Source organism: Delphinapterus leucas, chromosome 4, assembly GCF_059928025.1.
Source record: "Delphinapterus leucas isolate spDelLeu-1000000601 "Yukka" chromosome 4, BTC_Dleu_Yukka2, whole genome shotgun sequence".
In the NCBI taxonomy this organism is placed as follows: Eukaryota; Metazoa; Chordata; class Mammalia; order Artiodactyla; family Monodontidae; genus Delphinapterus; species Delphinapterus leucas.
The window spans coordinates 141,203,929-141,226,148 of record NC_143132.1 but is presented as its reverse complement, the minus strand read 5'-3'; the positions used below and the strand labels follow the sequence as shown (position 1 = coordinate 141,226,148).

The 22,220-nt window shown below is 42.2% G+C and overlaps 1 protein-coding gene across 11 annotated transcripts in view; it reads left to right on the top strand.

Annotated features, from left to right (window-relative positions):
- The window catches only part of TBC1D5 (TBC1 domain family member 5), a 536,700-nt gene that overhangs the window by 381,450 nt on the left and 133,030 nt on the right, over window positions 1–22,220 (top strand). For all 11 annotated transcript variants that reach the window (XM_089911191.1, XM_089911192.1, XM_089911189.1 and 8 more), the window contains one exon: window positions 17,898–18,004. In XM_089911191.1, the coding sequence (XP_089767317.1) occupies window positions 17,898–18,004 (107 nt within the window). The remainder of the gene's footprint in view (window positions 1–17,897; window positions 18,005–22,220) is intronic.

The following is a 22,220-nucleotide window of genomic DNA, read 5'->3' as shown; positions in this document are numbered from 1 at the left end:
GTTCAGAGCAGCAGTGTGGGCAGTGTTAGGTCACTCTGTCAGCCGTGTGGAAATAGACTTGAAGCAGACAAGACTGGAGCAAGGACATCAGATAAAAAGTTATGACCATAGTCCAAGGGAAAAACAGTGGATTGAAGAAATCTTCAGAACTGAAGTCAGCATGTCTTGGGGATTAAATCGAATAGGTGAGAGAGAACAGGAAGTTCTCCCTCATGAGCCCTGGCTTGAAGAGCTGAGTAATCTGTACGACTTGGAGAGGAAAGAGAAAGATTAGCAGGTTTGGGGTATGGGTATGATTGAGTTTGGGCCATGCTGAATTTGAGATGTCTGTAAGAAATCAGTACCTGAAGATTGGAAAATAAAGCTCACTGTCAGTGTCAAGGCTACAGATTTATTTTTGCAAATGGTGAATAGGTACGTGTTCGTTAAAGCCGCAACAGTGGATGTGATCTCCCAAGAATAGAGGGACCATACATCCCAGTTTATATGGAACAGTCTCAGTTTACACTTGCTAATCAAGAGTAATAGTTATTCATACTGCCTTCTTTCACTCTCAGAGGCATCCCATAGAGATCATAAGAATTATATGGTCAGTCTAGCTAAGGTGGGTGCTTACAGAAAGAGAAGGTGGCAAAGGTATTTAATATCAGTATTTAAGAGGCACCAGAGAAGGAAGAGCTTGTGTTGTAACCTCACAAAGCTGTTATATGAGCGAGAGAAGTAACAGGGGTCAGGAGTGCTGAGGTACAGTAAGGTAAGGCTGGAAAGGTCCACCTGTGGAGGGACAGTCGTTGGAGACCTTACCAAAGTGGATTCAGTGGACTGGGGGAGCAGAAGCTGGATTATGGTAGGTTGAAGGGTAACTGGACAGCTCAGAACTACAATAGCCTTTTCTACAGTTTTTGTTGTTATTTTATATACACATTACATTTTCAACAAAAAGTCAACTAAATAAAAAAGAAAGAATGCAGAGAGAGCATGTGCAGAGTAATCTTTAAAGAAAGTCAACAGGGAAGGGAAGAAGAAAGATGTAACTAGAGGTCGGTGTGGGGACCAGGAAGGTTTGATGGCTGCCTGTAGAGGGAAACAGGGCACCTGGAGGTGGGAGAGCTGTGGAGAATTTCTTTCTCAGACCAGAGTCTGAGCTCCTCCTTCAAGGGTCAGTGCTAGTTTTTCCCTCCTGTTCTGTGAGTAGGATTTATGAAAAGTTGAATTATCCTGTTTATTTGAAGTTTTTACCGTTTATGATTTGTTCTTCACACCCACTCTTCTACCCGCCAGTGAGAGACAGAATTCTGTCTCTCTTGGTTTGCCTACTGTATCCCAGCATCTAGAACAGGGCCCTGTGCATAGTAATCCTCCTGACACATATTTTTTGAGTGAAATAATTGAAGAAACAAGGGCCTAGACTAGGCAGTGGCGTGAGGTCGGGAGTCCTATGGAAGGAGGCACCAGGCAGGTTTCAGAAGTAGACCGGTTTCTAGGAGAAGGTGCCTGGTAAAGGATGAGGCGAGGCTGTCTGCTGTGAATGGGGCAGGGCAGGGCTTGAGGGGAGTGACTGGGAAGCGCTGGGGAGGTGGCTGCCCAAGACCTAGCATGAGCCTGCGAGCTGTTGAAGAGCCTGCAGAGACATGTGGGCAGTGGCACCTGGTGACGCTCACTGGGCAAGACCCAAAGAGGCAGAGAGCGATTCAGGCTTCAAGTGAGGCCCACGTCCGGCTGAAAGGAGGCAGGAGGTGGGGGGCATTGAGTACATCTTAAGAGAGAGGTTCAAGATGTGTAGGGAGAGAAGTGTGGCCAGGAAGAGACTGCTGCAAAATCAGAGTATCAGGGGATTTACAGGGAGCATGCGAGAGCTGAAAGCATCAGAGGTTGTGGTCAAACGAGAGGACGTGGAGCAGTTCTCGGTGTGACCAGGGTGGTCAAAGTCAGTAAAGGGGGGAAGGAAGTCACTGAGGAGATCAAGGGATTGGGAAGGAGCTGGGCTTTTTGTTTGGTCCTCCAGGGACACTTCATCGAGAATCATGATAGGAGAAGGTATAGAAGAAGCACAGTGAGGCCAGCAGTGGAAGCATCCCATAATTGCAGAAGAGTGACCAAGGAAACAACTTTTATTCAGTCAATCATTTATTCAAAGCATAGCATCAACCACTCAACCAGTATTTATTGAGTGCCTGCTCTTTGCCGGCCATCCTGGTGCCTCCACGACACTAAGGAAGGGGAAGGATGGAAGTATAGATACATGGCATGACCTTCAGAGGAAGAGGGATCTTTATGGAATGAGAGGAAGCAATGGCTCACAGACAGAATCAGGGAGCGGGGTGCCCCCCACCATCACCCCTGGAGGTTGCAGGGGCAGCATGGTCGGGAGGGCAAGGCTCAAAGGGGAAGGCGTTGTTCCTCAGAGAGGATTGGGAGGGGGCAGAGTAGCAGGAAGAAGACACAGAACAGGATAGGGCAGAACACGTGGGAGGGCAGTACTGATCAGATGAGTCTGCATCTTAGGCTGGGGTCAAGAACAAGAGGAAGGTGGGTAATTTGCCACCCTGTGCGTTCCATATGGAACATTGGTATCGAGTTTTTATTCCATCTCCGTGGATCCTGACTCATGATGCCCTGCCTGGGGCATCCAGAATGCTGATGTTCCATTACACCCAGTCATCTTCAAGCTCAAAAAGCTTTAACCGAACACCACTGTACAAGGCTCTGGACATGACATGTGCTCTCTTGGAGCTATAGGTGATGTATTTGTAGCTCAAGGAATGTTGCTCTTGCAGAAACTAAAGAGCCTTCCTTCAGTGACGGCACTCCTTACCTGGGGCCCCTGCTTCCTAGGGGTTCAATGGAGGGCTTCATCTTGATGCTGTGCAGAATATCCAGTAGGTGTGTGTTGCCCTGAGTCAAGGGTGTCTAGCCTTCATCATCGTCTCAAAGGAATATGTCACCCAAAAAACAGTTCAGATCCACCACATCTAGTCCAAAATCCTGATTTTACAGCCTCAGGTAATGAGGCCTGTTATGAATTGAACTGTATATTCAATCCAAAAAGATATGTTGAAGACCTAACCCCTAGTACTTCAGAGTAGGACCTTAGTTGGAGATAGATTGTTGCAGATGTAAGCAGTTAAGAGGACGTCCTACTGGAGTGGAGGGCCTCTGATGCAATATGACTGGTGTCCTTCTAAGAAGATGAAAATTTGGACACAGACGTGCACAGAGAGAAGACAGTGTGAGGACGCATGGGGAGAATAATGCCATATGAAGGCAGGGCAGAGATTGAAGTGATGCGTCTACAAGCCAAGGAATGGCAAGGATTTCCACCTGTCACCAGAAGCTGTGAGAAGGGCATAGAACAGATTGTCCCTCAGAGGCTCTCAGAAGGAGCAAACCCTGCCAACACTAGAAGCTAGAAGAGGCAGGAAGGATTCTTTCCTACAGATGTGAGAGGGACCATGGCCCTGCCAAGACCTTGATTTCAGACTTTCAGACTCCAGAACTGTTAGACAATACATTTCTGTTGTTTTCCACCGTCCATTTTTTGGTACTTTGTTACAGCAGCCCTAGCAAACTAATACAATGCCCTTGGCAGTTAAGTGATTGAAAATAATCACACTCAGTCTGTGGGATTAGATCCCAGTGTCCTTGCTTAGTTCTCATTCTACCCAGTTCACCATCAGCATCTCATATTTAATTTTTAACAAAAGTATTCGTATAAGTTTCTTTATTCACCTTGAAGAAAGCTTTCATTCTCTTTGAAAGTAATTGTCAGCCAAGTATAATATTCAACCACTTAATAAATTTCATAGAAACAGCATGTTCTTTATGAAGCCTCAGAGATGGAGCCCAACCTCCGTGTTGAGAGGTTAGGAAAGAAGCTCTAGGCCACCGGGCTGATGTCAGGCAGACTGGTGCTCACATCACCTTTAACATCCCTCAAACCCTGCCATGATTTTATTAAGTAAAAGTAAAATTTCACATTGGAAAAAAAAGCAATATGAACATTACCTATACAGATTTTAAAATTTAACCTTTGAAATGAAGGTCAAATGGCTACTCTTCAAACAAAACTTTCACTTTTCCAAAGATACAGACCAGAATTATTATAAATAGATTATTCCCAAATATTTTAATCAAACTAGAAACATTTTTACTTTCTTATGTATTGTAAGAAGTGCTTTGTGTATTCTTTGCTGGATTATATGGATTAAGATTGCATGCAAATTTTTCACAGAACTAGAACAAAAAAGTTTCACAATCTGTATGGAAACACAGAAGACCTCGAATAGCCAAAGCAATCTTGAGAACAGAAAACGGAGCTACAAAGCTACAGTAATCAAGACAGTATGGTACTGGCACAAAAACAGAAATATAGATCAGTGGAACAGGATAGAAAGCCCAGAGATAACCCCACGCACATATGGTCACCTTATTTATTTATTTTTTTTTTGCGGTACACGGGCCTCTCACTGCTGTGGCCCCTCCCGCCGCGAAGCACAGGCCCCGGATGCGCAGGCCCAGCGGCCACGGCCCATGGGCCCAGCCACTCCGCGGCACGCGGGATCCTCCCGGACTGGGGCACGAACCTGCGCCCCCCCGCATTGGCAGGCAGAGTCTCAACCACTGCACCACCAGGGAAGCGCAGTTACCTTATTTTTGTTAAAGGAGGCAAGAATATACAATGGAGAAAAGACAGCCGCTTCAATAAGTGGTGCTGGGAAAACTGGACAGCTACATGGAAAAGAATGAAATTAGGACACTCCCTAACACCATACACAAAAATAAACCCAAAATGGATTAAAGACCTAAATGTAAGGCCAGACACTAGAAAACTCTTTAGAGGAAAACATAGGCAGAACACTCCATGACATAAATCACAGCAAGATCCTTTTTGACCCACCTCCTACAGAAATGGAAATAAAAAAAAATAATAAACAAATGGGACGTAATGAAACTTAAAAAGCTTTTGCACAGCAAAGGAAACCATAAACAAGACCAAAAGACAACCCTCAGAATGGGAGAACATATTTGCAAATGAAGCAACTGACAAAGGATTAATCTCCAAAATTTACAAGGAGCTCATGCAGCTCAATATCAAAAAAAACAACCCGATCCAAAAATGGGCAGAAGACCTAAATAGACATTTCTCCAAAGAAGATATACAGATTGCCAACAAACACATGAAAGGATGCTCAACATCATTAATCATTAGAGAAATGCAAATCAAAACTACAATGAGGTATCATCTCACACCAGTCAGAACGACCATCATCAAAAAATCTAGAAACAGTAAATTCTGGAGAGGGTGTGGAGAAAAGGGAACCCTCTTGCACTGTTGGTGGGAGTGTAAACTGATACAGCCACTATGGAGAACAGTATGGAGGTTCCTTAAAAAACAAAATAGAACTACCATATGACCCAGCAGTCCCACTACTGGGCATATACCCTGAGAAAACCATAATTCATAAAGAGTCATGTACCACAACGTTCACTGCAGCTCTATTTACAATAGTCAGGACATGGAAGCAACCTAAGTTCCATCGACAGATGAATGGATAAAGAAGATGTGGTACATATATACAATGGAATATTACTCAGCCATAAAAAGAAATGAAATTGAGTTATTTGTAGTGAGGTGGATGGACCTAGAGTCTGTCATACAGAGTGAAGTCAGAAATAAAAAAACAAATACCGTATGCTAACACATATATATGGAATCTAAAGATAAAAAGAAAATGGTCATGAAGAACCTAGGGGCTGGACAGGAATAAAGATGCAGACCTACTAGAGAATGGACTTGAGGACATGGGGAGGGGGAAGGGTAAGCTGGGACAAAGTGAGAGAGTAGCATGGACATTTATACACTACCAAAGGTAAAATAGATAGCTAGTGGGAAGCAGCCGCATAGCACAGGGAGATCAGCTCGGTGCTTTGTGACCACCTATAGGGGTGGGATAGGGAGGGTGGGAGGGAGGGAGATGCAAGAGGGAAGAGATATGGGAACATATGTATATGTATAACTGATTCACTTTGTTATAAAGCAGAAACTAACACATCTTTGTAAAGCAATTATACTCCAATAAAGATGTTAAAAAAAAGAAAAAGATTACATGCAAAAATAAAGGTTAGGAGATAAGGAAATATAATCCTATTATACTCCTATAGTATAATATAATCGTATTATTACTCCTGTAATAGTTTAAAATCGAGCTGCTCTTCTCACACTTTTTTTAGTGACTGACTTCATACTGTAAGTCACTCATGTGGTCCCCTCCTTCCCCTGGCCTTACCTACCTAAATCTTGCTCCTGTTTTCACGCCTCGGGCAAAGTAGCTTTCCCCCCACACCCAACCTTCCCTGATTAGTCTAGCCCTCATTGACCTCTCGCTTTTACAGTCCTATAAGGCTTTAATCAATGCTACTCAACGTAGCACTTAATTACACTCAGTCTTATATTGTTCTTTCCTGTGAGTGTGCGCCTCATTTTCTCAACTAGACTGTCAGCTCCTCAGGACCAGGGCCGATGTTACAGTTCTTCCCGGCCCCTCAAAGCATTTGAAGCTCCTGTCGTGCTCAGTTAGTATTGGGGGTGATCTCAGACAGAAGGGCGCTCTAGAGACCTGGGGTGAGGGCATGGATTCGTGTGCCATCGTTGCTGAGAGGACAGGTGCCAGAAGCTCTTTTCAACGTGGCTTTTGTAAAGAAAGCATTGTCTACTTTTAAATTAAGTATCTCAATTTTTTGCTTCTTATCTCTTATTTATTTAAATTTTTATTTTGTTTTTTACTAGTATCAAAGAAAAACATTTTCTCTAATTTACAAAGTAACATACCTTTTATTTGTCTTGTAAATTGTATTAATAGCTAAAACACTATAATCAAATCCATTTAACAGTAGATTTTCCTAACCATCTCGCAAATGTTTATTGTCTCTTTTAATTGACTTTTCTTTCTGAACACTCTGTAAATGGAAAAGTTTCTTTTTGGCACTTCTGTCCACTTCCTGCCTTGTTTTTTCAGCCAGCATCAACATGGCACTGCACTGTAATTTTCCTAGGTTTTCTGTAGGGGTCTCCTTAGTCATTTCTCAGCCTGGCCTGGTATGGCAGTTATGTCCTCTTTGTGGTTTAAAACATTGCTCCTTTTTATTTCATTTTAGATCTCCCCTTACTCCTCAGCCATTATCTGTCTATCTGCCAGTATTTCCATCTGTCCTACCCCAGAATTTCTGTTTCTCTATTTTCTTGTTAAGAGCATGTTCAACATTATACTGATGTCAAAATGCAGTTAATTCCAACGATAAATTGAATGTATTTGTCTTGTCTGGAAAAGCTTTACCCAACCTCAGGGACTAGGAATAAAGACTCTCCCAAATCACACAGTGATGTGCCACAGAGTTTATATCAAAGCACAAACTGGGAGTCTTATTTTTGAAGGAATGTTTAAACAGTTCCTGACTGCCAGCTCTCTTTCCTCTCAGACATTAAATATTGTCAGTTATTTTTATGACCATCTCAGATGTAGATATTAATCTACCCTTTGGGTTACACGTGTACCATTTATATTACTTCATGTTTTTAGTCTGATGTACCGGAATAGCACGTTGTCTTTTTTTTTTAATGTTTAGATTTTTTTTAATAAAACAGGCTATTTTTTGGAGAATTTCTGGCTCACAGGAAAATTGAGTGGAAAGTACAGAGAACTTTGCATCTGCCTCCACGCCCACATACACACTGCCCACTGTACTATCAGCATCCCTCACCACGGCAGTCCATTCGTTACAGTCGATGAACCTACACTGACACAGCATCATCACCCAAGTCCATGGTTTACTTTTTTATTTTTAACATCCTTATTGGAGTATAATTGCTTTACAATGGTGTGTTAGTTTCTGCTTTATAACAAAGTGAATCAGTTATACATATACATATGTTCCCATATCTCTTCTCTCTTGCGTCTCCCTCCCATGGTTTACTTTACAGTTCACTCTTGGTGTTAGACATTCTGTGGGCTTGGACAAACGTATAATGACGTGTATCCACCCCTATATATCGTACAGAGTCATTTCCCTGCCCTAAAAATCCTCTGTGCTCCACCTGTTCATCCCTCCCTCCCCTCTAACCCGTGACGACCACTGATCTTTTTATTGTCTACATAGTGTTACCTTTTCCAGATTGAAATATAGTTGAATCATACAGTATGTAGTCTTTTCAGATTAGCTTCTTTCACTTAGTAATATGGCATCTAAGTTTTCTACATGTCTTTCAGGTCTTGATAGCTCATTTCTGTTTAGCACAGAATACTATTCCATGGTCTGGATGTACCACAGTTTATCCACTCACCTACTGAAGGACACCTTGGTTGCTTCTGATTTTTGTCAGCTATGAATAAGGCCACTATAAATATCAGTGTGCAGGTTTTTGTGTACAAGACATAAATTTTCATCTCATTTGGGTAAGTACCAAGGAGCGCGACTGACTGCTGGATCGTATGGGAAACGTCAGGAGCTCAGCTGAGCTGGGCGCGAGAGAGAGCCAAGCTTCTAGGTGTCGGAGTAGCCAATTAAAGCAACAAGTCAAAAGTGGAAGAGTTAAGCCTTTAGTCACTTACTGTGGTGGTAGAATAAGCAGGGGTCAAAACCTGGAGAAAACTCCAAAGCCTGTGTTCCATTTTCACCCACGGAACTGCACACTGGTTGAGGGCCAGGTGTTCAGCACAGATGTGCCGTCTTCTTACCGTTGAGGGAGCCCTGAGCGAAAAAGTCTGGCAGTCTATGAACCCTGAGATGGTGGTGGTGTCGGAGGGCGGGACGTGAGCAGAAAGGCGAGGGGTGGAAGAGTACTGGCTACTAAGTCACACGAGGGAAGGCGTCTTCACGGTTTCCTCCGCCTGCCTCCACCTGACAAGGACCACTGCCCAAGGCCTCAGATAAAGAGATCTAAGAACGAAGGCACCGGGGCTTGGAATACAAGTATGTGGAAAATCATGCCCAATGAGTTGGCCTGAGACCTTGATTGCAGCTCCTTTCAGAGGATGCAAGGTGCTGGCTGTGCACCAAGTCCGGAGTGGGAAGGGCAGTTCTCCCCTGTGAGGCCTGTCAGGGAAAGCCTTTGGCATTAGGCTTCTTCAAAGAAAAAGAACCAGTAGAATAGAGAGAGAGAGAAAGAGAAGAGGAGATTTCTTATAGGATTCAGCTCACACAGTTCTGGAGGCCTGGAAGCCCCACAGTCGGCTGTCTGTAAGCTGGGAACCAGGAAAGCCAGTGGCATAATTCAGTCCAAGTCTGAAGGCCTGAGAACCAGGGGGCCGATGGTGTGTAAGTCCCAGAATCCAAAGGCCTGAGAACCAGGAACTCCAATATCCAGGACATCGTAGCCCAAAGAGAGAGAGAATTCACCCTTCCTTGGCCTTTTTGTTCCCTTTGGGCTCCCAGCGGATTGGGCGATGCCCACTTATTGACAAGGCTGGATCTCTTCACTCAAGTCTACCGAATCCAGTGCTCATCTCTTCCAGTCGCACACTCACAGACACACCCAGGAATCATGTTTACCGGCTATCTGGGCATCCTTTAGGCTGGTCGAGTTGAAAACATAAAATTAATTATCATACCCTTCTAATTGCCTATGGTCAGGCCTGAAAAATCACACACAACTGCCTTTCCGTATGGCTGTACCACTCTGCATTCCCACCAGCAATGCCTGAAATTTCTTGTTGCTCCACATCGACACCAGCATTGGTGTTTTGGATTTTGCCCCTTCTACTGTGTCATATTGTCTTTTTAATGTCTATTTTTTGCCTCAAAAGAATTTTAATTTGTACAACTCTAGAAATAGAGATATGAAAAGAGAATTAATTTCCTGCTGAAATTCTGTTCCATGTTCAAAATTAATAGTTGATACCCCACCCTGGCCTTCTATAAAGGGGAAGAAGTGGCTTATCTCCTGTACCGTAATCTTACCCTTCCACACACTTACTCCCATTCCACAGTTTTCTGTTGCCCTCGAAAGCAATATGACAGATGGATTCAGGAACCCTAGGATAACTTTTATGGGCAAAAGCCAGCAAAATTACATGCGTCACTGGAATTTTACCCAGGAATACTCAAGCTTCCATGTCCATGTGTTGCTGCCAAAGGAGAACGTGAAGAGTCCTGCAGGGTGACTGGGGCCATTCTGTCTGATGCACAGAGAAAGGATGGTGATCTTTGCTTCCTGACTACTTATTTCCTCATTTCTCCACCCAATTGCCTCCCCACCTAGATTCTTCTTTCCCTTCAATCCACCTGCCCAGGGGTTCAGTAGAAATGTCATTAAAGTGATAAGGATATCAGATATGAGATGTTATGTTAAGGTCCTGCATTTACCTCCATTGCTCCTAAAACCCCATTGAAATAGCATCAACCCATAGGACACAGAGAATTAGGAAGGAGACAATTAGGGTAGTTTTGGAAGCAGGAAAACAGATGGGTGAGTGATAACTGACTTATCAGATCCAAGAAAGCTAAATACAAAATTGATAATGGAGAAAGCCAAGAAATAACCCATAGAATTCCTAAAAGTGTAGAAGTTGGCAGTGTTGGGTACTTCTGGAAATTGGTAGGGGGAGGGAAGGAGTTAAGACTAAAAAATGAGAACTCGTTGAAAGTCTATTTAAGAAGCAGTTACACCCAGATCTCCAACTGTACCTTCAGGATTTTTCCTCTGCGGACAGTAAAGTGGAGGGTCTTTGAACCTGGGACTCAGGAAATTTCAGTGACTGTTGAACCGCCAGTCTTCCTTCTCAGGATGTCGAAGCTAGACTGTCTCCCTCCGGGAAGAGTTTGGGAGAATCTTCTCTGAGGGAATCTAGTCAGCACAAGAGAAAAGGCTTGGAGTGGCCCAAGCGTGACCTATGTCAACCCCCAGCATTCACAAACCCACCCAGCTATGCGCACGCAGCTGTCTTCAAGATGCCTTTCTACTGCCCCACTCCTCCACAGGAGTAGGTAGCCCCAAACCACCACAGGACTGAGGAGAGCGTCGACATGAAAACAGAGATCTAAACAAGCAGCCAGGAAGAAAGCAACTTGGAGGCCACAGAGACTGTGCAGGGAGGAGAAAACTTCTCAGAGAGCTGGGAAATACATTATTCAAAGGGAAAAGTGTAATTGAAAAATAAAGTATCATGGAAATAGGTGGCTGGAATATAAAATTGAAGAAGTGTCCCAGAAAGAAGCACATGAAACCGTGAGAAAGCAAGAAAGAAAATTAGAGGACCAGGCCGGGAAATCCAACATCTAGCTATCATGACTTCTTATAAAAAAAAAAAAAAAAGAAGAAGAAGAAAAGGAGGGAGGGAGGGGGGAAGGAAGGAAAAAGAAACAAAATAAACAAAGTAAAACGGGAGGGAGAAAATCATCAAAGAAACAAAGAGAAATTTCTAGTTCAACAAAGGCACATGAGTTTCTAAATTGAAAGGGCCTGTTATGTATGAAAACAGATGCAAACCAAGGTATTTATCATCAATCTACAGAACAATGTGGGGGAGGAGAAGAGAAAACAGATCACAGAAAGGATTAGGAATTGGAATGGTTTGAGGCTTTTCAACTGGAAGCCAGGAAACTCTGGAACAATGCTCCCAGCAATCTCAGGGAAAAGTATTTCCAACCTAGAATTCAGTACCTAACCAGACTATTAATTAATGTCAAAATAAAATCTTTCAAACAGAGAAGTTTTCAAAAAATTCATGTCCTGAGCATAAAGCTCTTGGAGAGATGGCCTCCACCAAAATGAGGGAGAAAAGCAAGAAAGAAGCAGGTAGGTACTCTAAGAAATAAGGCTACAAACACGTGCAAGAGGTAAAGGACATCCTCAGGGTGAGGGAGCAGGCCAGAGGCCTCATGAGCAATTTCCTAAAAAAAAAGGAAATTGACAAAACACCTAAATGTTTTAAAAGTATTAAGGGGAGATTTATATGACTAGGGGAGCATTTAAGATTAAATTACTGTTAAAAATATACACAGCAAAGCAAATGAAAAAGCAGGCAGTTATAAATTCCAGGAAAGGAACGAGGCTATACAACTGCAGTGTTGTTCAGCTGTGATAACATTTGCCTGGTTATAAAAATGAAAACTCGAGAAATTATTCTAACCAAAATTTTGATACAACTTCACGTGGGAGAGACGAAGAGTGACGTGGAGGTGGGTGGAGGGTTGAGTTTCAGTGCTGGGGTGTGGTCGTATATGGCAAATTGTACACACATTATACGTGCTTACTGGCTTTTTTTTTTTTAACATGTTAGAGATGGTAGTTGTTCTCAGTCCATCTTGTTACCTTGAGAAGGTATATCTAAATGTGAAATAAATAATTTGACTAGTGTTTCACTTCAAAATGTTCCAGTTGTAAGTATAGTTAACTCTGACTCAGACATAAGCTAATGGTCCCGTTGCTTTAAACTTTCTCAAAACAATCATGTCTCTGGTTATCTTTACTGAGCTCATTTTGTTTGTTACTACTGGAGAAACTTATTTATTTTATTTTTTAATTTATTTTTAACATCTTTATTGGAGTATAATTGCTCTACAATGGTGTGTTAGTTTCTGCTTTTTTTTTTTTTTGCGGTACGCGGGCCTCTCACTACTGTGGCCTCTCCCGTTGCGGAGCACAGGCTCCAGACGCGCAGGCTTAGCGGCCATGGCTCACGGACCCAGCCGCTCCACAGCATGTGGCATCTTCCCCCGGACCGGGGCACGAACCCGTGTCCCCTGCATCGGCAGGCGGACTCTCAACCACTGCGCCACCAGGGAAGCCCCTAGTTTCTGCTTTATAACACAGTGAATCAGCTATACATATACCTATATCCCCGTATCTCCTCCCTCTTGCGTCTCCCTCCCTCCCACCCTCCCTATCCCACCCCTCTAGGTGGTCACACAGCACCGAGCTGATGTCCCTGTGCTATGCGGCTGCTTCCCACTAGCTATCTATTTTACGTTTGGTAGTGTATATATGTCCATACCACTCTCTCACTTCGTCCCAGCTTACCCTTCCCCTCCCCGTGTCCTCAAGTCCATTCTCTAGTAGGTCTGTGTCTTTATTCCCATCTTGCCCCTAGGTTTTTCATGACCTTTTTTTTTTTTTAGATCCCATATATATGTGTTAGCATACGGTATTGGTTTGGAGAAACCATTTAAATCAACTCCCTTAGACCACTCCAGAACAGTTTAGGCCCTTTAAAGCAGGGACCCCCAACCCCTGGGTACGGATCCGCCGCCTGTTAGGAGCAGGAGGTGAGCGGCAGGGAAGCGAGCGAAGCCCCATCTGCTGCCCCCCATCGCCCCCATCACCGCCCCATTGCCCCCCATCGCCCCCCATCTCTCCCCATCGCCCCTCCATCGCCCCCCATCGCCCCCCTCATTGCTCCCCATCGCCCCCCATCGCTCCTCATCGCCCCCCATCGCTCGCAGTACCGCCCGAACCATCCCTCCCCCGCCCCCGCCCCCCATCCGTGGAAAAATTGTCTTCCACAAAACCGGTCCCTGGTGTCAGAAAGGTCGGGGACCGCTGATTTAAAGATAGAGGCAGCAAAGTCAGCTCTGATTCAGGTGGTGGGAGTGCTATTTATTTAGCAAGAGTCAAGCAAGATGGGGAAGCACATGACCTCACTTCTGTGCCGTTCTTACAGAATCCCTACAGATAGAGTTAATGCTTTTTATAAATGAGAGAAATAAGGTTTAGTGAAGCTAAGCAGCTTGCATAAATTCACACCCACAGTAAATGACTAGCCAGCCTTCTGATCTAGATCTAATCTAGATCGTCTGATTTCAGATTCCATAGGTTTTCCTAAACGCCGCTCACCTTTGTCTTAACCTTCCCTGAATAAGCACTTCAGAGTGTGGCTTTAGTACTTTGTTTTTAAAGCATATACATCCTTGTGTGCATCCTTGTGTGCAAAAGTTAACACCTGTCCTTCTGAAACTATTCCAAAAAACTGCAGAGGAAGGAACACTTCCAAGCTCATTGTATGAGGCCACCATCACCCTGATACCAAAACCAGACAAAGATTCCACAAAAATAGAAAATTACAGGCCAATATCACTGATGAACATGGACGCAAAAATCCTCAACAAAATACTAGCAAACCAAATCCAACAGTACATTAAAAGGACCAGACACCATGATCAAGAGGGGTTTTTCCCAGGGGTACAAGGATTTTTCAATATCTTCAAATTAATCAGTGTGATACATCACATTAACAAATTGAAGAATAAAAGCCATATGATCTTCTCAATAAAGCATATACCTCCTTGATTTCAAATGTAGGTAGATAGCAAAACTCAGTCTGTTTTTAGTCTTTCACTTTTTTTTCCTTGTGTCACTGCCCTGCTCTGATAGAATAAACACTGGAGAAGGAACAGTGTTGTGGATTAGTTATTCAAGTTCAAGAAAAATTTACTGCAAAGATCATAACTAAATTCTTCTCCTATCAGATTCCTACTATTTTATTTTTTAAATAGCTCGTATTATTCTCTTTCGAGTACGCTAAATTGGACACAGTTATTCAAAAGGGACGTAATACTGGCACATGTAATTGCAAATGAAAAGTACAAGTTTTCATTAAGAAATTCGAGGTGGAAATACAAGTTTTCATTAAGAAATTAGAGATGGCATTATCAGAAGGCAGGGAGCAAGAGGAAGGTGAAACCTTACCTCTACCCAGTTAGGTTTTCCTCTGAGATTCTTTCACATTAACATGTATACCTCATGCACATACGGGAGATACCCAGGGGGAAATGAGCGACCCTCAAAGAGATGGCTTTAGATTTCAGGATTAAATACCACCTCAATAGAGAAAGGGGAGGGGTGTTGTAGGCCTCTTAGGGGAGAGTAAATGATTTTTAGGAAAGATGAATGGACCCTGAGAAGAATAGATGCAAGGTATCTTTGTGACAAAGTTTGGCTGGAGGGATTTATGACAGTTGAGTTCCTTTTGGAGCACTTAGGGAGTTAAAGATAAGCGGAGTTCAGAGAAAACCTCTCCAGCTCAAAATAGTCAATATACCAAAGGGGCATATTTGGAGGTGGCGTGTCCTGAGCCCCTGTAGCCAAACTTCAGGGTGCCACGTTCTGCTACCTTTCACAGCTCAGCCTCATTCGCCATCAATATCCCTGGTGCTACTGCCTGGCACGGGATTTTGTAGATGCTCAGAAAACATACATGATATTCAGTGACTGGAGGGATGGATTGATGGATGGGTGGATGGATGGATAGATGGATGGATAGGAGAAAGAACGTTAGCTCCTTCGTTTGTTATGCAAGTAGAATATTAATATGTTATTTAGCTTCCCTTATTTTGTAAAATGTATTTTATTTGTATTTGTAAAATGTATTTTACAGCTTCCTATAGTTTCAAAAGTTTTTTCAAGTTGTAATAACATAGGATTGTCGCTCTGGTCCCTCCAAATAAATGCCTACCTATGTCAGGCTGCTTTACACACTGGGTTAATCTGATCTTCCAAGCTACTTAAAACTACTACACAAGAGTACTAACATTAAATGACTTTTCTGTTTGCAGTGATTATTTGCATCCATTATGTCACTTGCTTTTCAAAACAATGGCCTTTCAAAACAAAGCCCTGACCCTGCCGCTAGACTTCTGAATTTCAAATCTTGGTCTACCACCAAATCACTGTGTGATCTGGGCAAATGATTTAATCCCTCCAAGGATTAGTTTTCACATCTGTAAAACAGGGTTAATAATTATTGTACCCTGTGATAAGATCGTCATAGAAGTTAAATGAGATATGCCAGTAACGTTCTTGGTATGGGGCCTGGCCTGGTCTCGGAAAGACTTCAACAATTCGTTATCATCTTAGAGGTAGTAGTAGTAGTAACAACTGCTTGTTGTTACGTGTCTGCTCTCTGTACTTTCATTTTCTCGAGGGTGAGGACTGTGTTTTGTTCATCTCCACCTCGCCTCCTAACGTAGGGCCTGTCATGGATTAGGTACTCAACAAATGATTATTGGAATGAATGAGGTAGGCAGGTAAATTTTTTTTTAATCGTAAAGTTGTTTTCCAAATGACTGAACTTCAGCTCTGAGAGGTTACTCCCAACCGGTTTTGAGCGGCTGCTATAAATCAGTCACTTAGATTATGTCATTGAGTCTCCAGGAAACTTTATGAAACGTTTTCAAGTGGCGTCCCAGGATGAAAGCCCACATCTTTTTCTTTTTTTTTTTTTTCTTTTGCGGTACGCGGGCCTCTCGCTGTTGTGGCCTCTCCCGTTGCGGAGCACAGGCTCCGGACGCGCAGGCTCAGCGGCCATGGCTCACGTGCCCAGCCACTCCGCGGCATGTGGGATCTTCCCAGACCGGGGCACGAACCCGTGTCCCCTGCATCGGCAGGCAGACTCTCAACCACTGTGCCACCAGGGAAGCCCCAAAGCCCACACCTTTGAATCCCGAGCCCAGAACCATTTCCACTAAACTCTCCTGCCTGTCTTACAAAATATACAAGAATTCTTCCTGGGTCTGTTACTAATATATAACCATTATAGCATTTGGGAAAATAACTTTATGAGTTAGGAAATGAATTGATTATCTAAGTTTTATTTATTTGTTAGATCGCAAAGAAAACTGGACATGAAAATGTTATACTATTCTCAGCACCCTAGGTTTTTGAATTCTAGAGTAAAAAAAACAGGCAACTGAATGTGAATATGATAAAATGAACAAATAAGAAAAGAGGAGTCTGAACAGATAAAGAAAGGGTAGGATAAGTGAGTACTTCACAAATGAAAGCAGATGTATGAAATTACAAGCTGTCAGATAAGCAAAGGAAATGAAAATGATAAAGTGGTTCCTTACATAGATTATAATTATTCATTTTGCCCAGTCCTGTCCCCTTTCTCCATAATGTTCATGGGAAGGGGGATGTTCCCAGCAGAAGAAGGAAAGAAAAACCTAAGAGTCAAGGGTATTTCTGATCACAAAAATATTATTTTGTGACTTACGTTGTTTCTAGTGAGTCACAGTTGTTTTCCTACGGAATATTTTTCAGCTAACCGTTCTGATTAATGAAAAGGATTCAGTCACAGCCACAGGAAGTTGCAACTGTAAAGTTTGTTCACAATCATGCTGCCGAGGCCGTCAGCCTGGCTTACAAAACAAGAGTCGCTAATGGGCGCAACTGTGACAGCAGTGGCAGATGGATTGCCAAGAAATGAAGTAGTTTACATAGACCTGCCTGAAAAGATGTGTTTAATAATTGCAGCCATAATTAGGTTGATTTGGGGAAAAAAAATTAAATGACGATCCAAGGAGCACAGTTAGGCTAATCTATGAAGATTTTGACACTTTTCTTCCAAGAAATGCTGCATAAATATCTTTCCTAAATTTCTTGTTACCTTTAGGAAAACAAATAATTGGAAGAAATCATATTCTCTTTAATTTTGAACTATGTAATATTTATATATACAAAAAATAAATGTAACATATGTAAGTTGTGAAGCATAGTAATCAGGGTACATAATATTTTATGAGAATTTTAAGCTGGTTCTTTCCCATTCATAAGATTTTTGTTACTAATTTCCAAGCAGCAAAACTAGAGACATTTAAATACAGCCATATAAATGGCAATAAATGTGCATGCTTCTAAGAGTTTGTGTTACAAGCGCACACACAAATCTATATCTGAGGCTCTTCCTTCCAACACCGCCCTGACCATGAGTGCTGGTATATTAGTACAGTGTGCTGCTTCAAAGGCCATTTGGTAACGATCCCCTCTCCCCATTTCCTTTTGTCCAAATCAGTCGAGTTATTGGTTTGCTTTCTTTGAATCTAAGTTGTTAATTTTGTTTCTCTTAGTAATGCAGGTATCTGAAACAGCATTGCTTCTCAATTGCTTTTGTTCCCCTTTTATTTAGTGATCTCTAGTAACTACCAGACCTGTCTTGGCCTTCTGATGCATTACCCACTCATCGGGGATGTTCACTCGCTGATTCTTAAGGCTCTGTTCCTTCGCGATCCCAAGGTAAGCTTTCCATGTGGGATGTGCACAGTTTTAAGTGGGGTGAAAAACTGGTTTCTCTACATGACTCCAAGAATTCCTAATGTAGAATTTGCCTAATAGCAGATGAATTGCCTACAGGCCACAACTCCACATACCTGATGGTCTAGCAGCTCAGCGGGCAAATTCAAAGGACACTGCCCTGAGAAACAGGAGCGCACGTCTCTTGTAACTCAGGAGGTGGTTCTGCCCACCTGCTTCCTCGTAACTCAAGGAAATAGTTGAGCACCTGCTTCTCCTTATAACCACACTTCATGGCGGCGGCCAACTGACCCAGGTATAGCCTTGTGAGCCATGTGAAGACCAAGACATTAGAGCTCTAAAAAGGACCAGTTTTCTAAGAGTTTATGATGCAGTGAGACACTAAATTATTTCATATTATGAACATGTATTTCTTATTTTGCGGGTGAAGAGTAACCTAATAAAATAAAGATTTAAAGAGTCTTTAATGCTGATTTCTCTATTTGAACTTAAAGCAAGTCACCAAAATTTTCTTTACACTCCAGAGAAAAAGTGTGCTCTTTTACAACTAATGTTACATTTCTTGAAAATAAGAACATTTAATGATCTAAAAAAATCTGTGAATCCTTGATGCTTTTGAGCCAAACAAAAATATTGGATGAAGTATAAGAGAGAAAGCTTCAAACACGAGGACTAGGATGCCAGGCGCTGGGTGGTAATCCCAGCCTTTGGCTCTTTGGCAGAGCTCCCAGCAATCGTGTTGGCAGTTGTCGAACTGTCTTTGAGTCAGTCTGTCTGTGGATTCCACTGCCAGAGCTCTGTCTGATCAACGTGGACCTCCAAGTTCAACGTACATTTTGATTCTGAAGGATTTCTGTCCTTTCATCGGTTGTTGACTTCAACATTTGAGCATGTATTTATTCTTTGCTTGATTTAAAATTATTGTTTTCCTGTGCCTATATCCATTTTCTTCAGAAATACACAGTTTTATGTCATTTCTCCTATACAAAATTTCATTAAGTGTCAGAAATACAATCCATCATTTCTCTAATACGTAAGGTAGCATTTTTTTTTCTGGTAAGGCTTAGGAGTCAGACTATGAAAAAAACCTACAGTCTCATATTTACTTTTTTATGTATATGTAGGCTGTATAAGTATATATTTTTAATATGAAATAGTCAAGATTATGGCATATCTATAAAAGGAATAAAGGATGAAGTTTCTGGTCAATGAGGTATCTGAGTTTTGGTCTACAAACTTAAGGTAAATTCTATCTGCTCAGCATTGAGAATTATTAGGGTCATACAGGGTGGGAAAATAATTGCTAAAATAACTGTTTGAATTATCTACTTGTGTGATTTGTTGGGTTTAATTGAAAGGAGAAACGAATATGTTCTCTAAACCTATCCATCTTGGTAAGTTTTTTCCTAGCTAAATATGGTTGATCTTCCTATAAACCATTCACTCTTATGGTTGCAGAATTCTGTATACTAAATTCCTCAGTGTTGTTAGTGGAATCCATAATTTTAATAGAGTACTTTTGACATTAAAAAGATAGTATATGTAATATAGAGAATAATGAAGCCAGTTCTACAAGCATTAAGAAAAATTTTCTCCAAGGTTTAAGAGAAAAAATGTAATAGCATAAGTATCTAAAAAATAGTATTCCCCACTTTTACATTCAGAGTCTTACCAAGTAAAAACAATCAAGATAATTGTCCAAAAGTTAAGACTTTAAACTGGTATTTCTGAGACATGAGCAACTGGGCAGAAGGAGAGAGTCATGTGTAAAAAGCTCCTGAGAACAAGTTCGTGGCATGATGATATCTGTAGGGGAAGATAAGGCAAGCCGCAGAGTACTAAGGGGGTTTCAGACGGCCAATCCAGCAAGGTGGTAGTTTTAGTTAAGTGTATGTAATGGCTGATCCATTGACATTATTAGTAAATGTCAAATGATAACTTAACATCACTTGGCATATCTGCTAATCGGAGATCTATCGCAGTGTGGTGTCCTGGGTCTTGCCAGGAGCCTGAGCTAGGAATCGGGACACTGGGCCACGTCTTGACTCTCCTACCAAATGTCCTTGTGATCTGGGGATTCACGCTTGCTAAGTCTTGGTCTCCTCTTTTGTTGCCTCTAACAACCTACCCAAGCAGAGCAGCCTTTGACCATAAAGAACTGACGTCTAATGATATAATAAGATGCAATCCAGTGCTACAAAGGCACAAAAGGAAAAAAAAGTAAGTTTATATATATCGTAAAAATCCACCAGTGGATAGAGCTTTCAGTGTAGTTCATGTCAACTATAAAGTCATAGAGGAGGCCATGTAAAGAGAGGGAAAGACGATGCTAGTACCCCACCCATAGCCTCTGAGGATCCAGACCTCAGAGTGCTTTAAATGTTTTCTACTTATTAGCAACAATGAAACACTTAAATCAGAGTAAGTATATAAACACACAAGTCTCTATGAAGTGACCTAGTAGGAAGAGATTTGAGGCATGAAAGTTTACTGTCCTGTATCCCAGCTTCACATGGCAGTTGTGCTGAGTGCTGCTGACAGACTCAATAAAATAAAAATGAACAAGGAGTTCTGGGCCTCCCTAAATTCATTGTCAGCCTTCAGAGAAACACTTCGTCCTACCACTATCCCGAAATCCCAGTGGAGACTGCTCAGTTGAGAATAGACTCTGCAGTAGAGCTTGAGACACTGAGCTGTTACTTATTTTCTATCAGATGTCAGCTTTACTGTGAAAAGATTTCTCATTTGAACAGACTGAAATAATGGGCTGGTAAACTGTAATCACAGGATCATACTCGTTCACGTCTCCAAGTACTTTGATATGCTTCCTTTGGTCCTCACTACAAGCTCCGAGACAGCAGAGCGGGTTATCTTTCCTCCTTCTTTTTCAGTGCAGAGGCCATGTGGCTTTCCCAAGTCCGAAACGCTTGTAAGCTTCCAAACTAGCTGGAATGGTTCCATGACCCTTGTTTCTACTCATCCCCTCCTGAGGTTCCCAGCCTCTGAAGAAGACAATGGTAGCGTTGAATGCTGACTTAAGCACTGCGCCGCTTCTAATACTGACTCTAATCCAGGTGGATCTCACTCACCTTACATATTTCTGGAACCCATATCCACATTCCACAGAAACCATAGCCAATGGTATATTTGTCAGCTGCCATTTTTATCAAGATGGTGAAGTGACCCTACAACTTGAACTGAAAGGGCATCTAGTTCCTTAATTTAATATCGATCAGAATTATTTGAAAACCTGTTATCACCTTCAAATATTATGGAACAAAGAAGATACAACAAAGGATCTAAGTAATATACTTCAGGGCTTCCCAGGTGGTGCAGTGGTTGAGAGTCCACCTGCCGATGCAGGGGACACGGGTTCGTGCCCCGGTCCGGGAAGATCCCACATGCTGCGGAGCGGCTGGGCCCGTGAGCCATGGCCGCTGAGCCTGTGCGTCCGGAGCCTGTGCTGCGCAACGGGAGAGGCCACAGCAGTGAGAGGCCCGCGTATCGCAAAAAAATAATAAATAAATAATATACTTCACTTAGACTGTGCAAATTTCAGAACTGCCAAGAACCAAGAGAGTCTAATTCCGCTCCTCGTTCTGTAATATGAACAAACTGAGGATCCAGGTATTCGAGAGACTTTTTCAAGGTCACACAGCTTGTCAGTGGCAGAGCTAGCCGTTGAACCAAGGTCTTCCAGCCACCCTTCCACACAAGAGCTGTAGCTTCGTTAGTTTTAAAAATAGTGGAATCCTAGTTACTGATATTTCTCATACAAATTCTTTTATTTGTAGTAGATATTTATTTGCATCTGTAATAAATGAAAGTGCCACGTATATAAGTGACCCAAGAACTACTTGAAATGTTTGTAAATGTATGCTGTCTGAAGAGACTGGATATCAAATATCTGTAGCATTCTATACTCTGTTCACCTTATGATATAGTTTCTATACTTAGCTCTTCAGACCACAATCCTGATTCTCGTTTTCCTTTTATTATATTAGAATCACTGAGCAGATTTCCAAAAACAATCCACTAAACGAAGTAGAGGAGTGGAAGGATGACAGTCTGAAAAATATGAAGTGATTAAAAAACATTGTTCTAACTAGTTGTTCAAATTCCAAAAAAAAATTTAAAACCCAATTAGAAACAAAAGTCATAGAAAATGTGAACATATTGTGTTCCTTAAATAACCAGA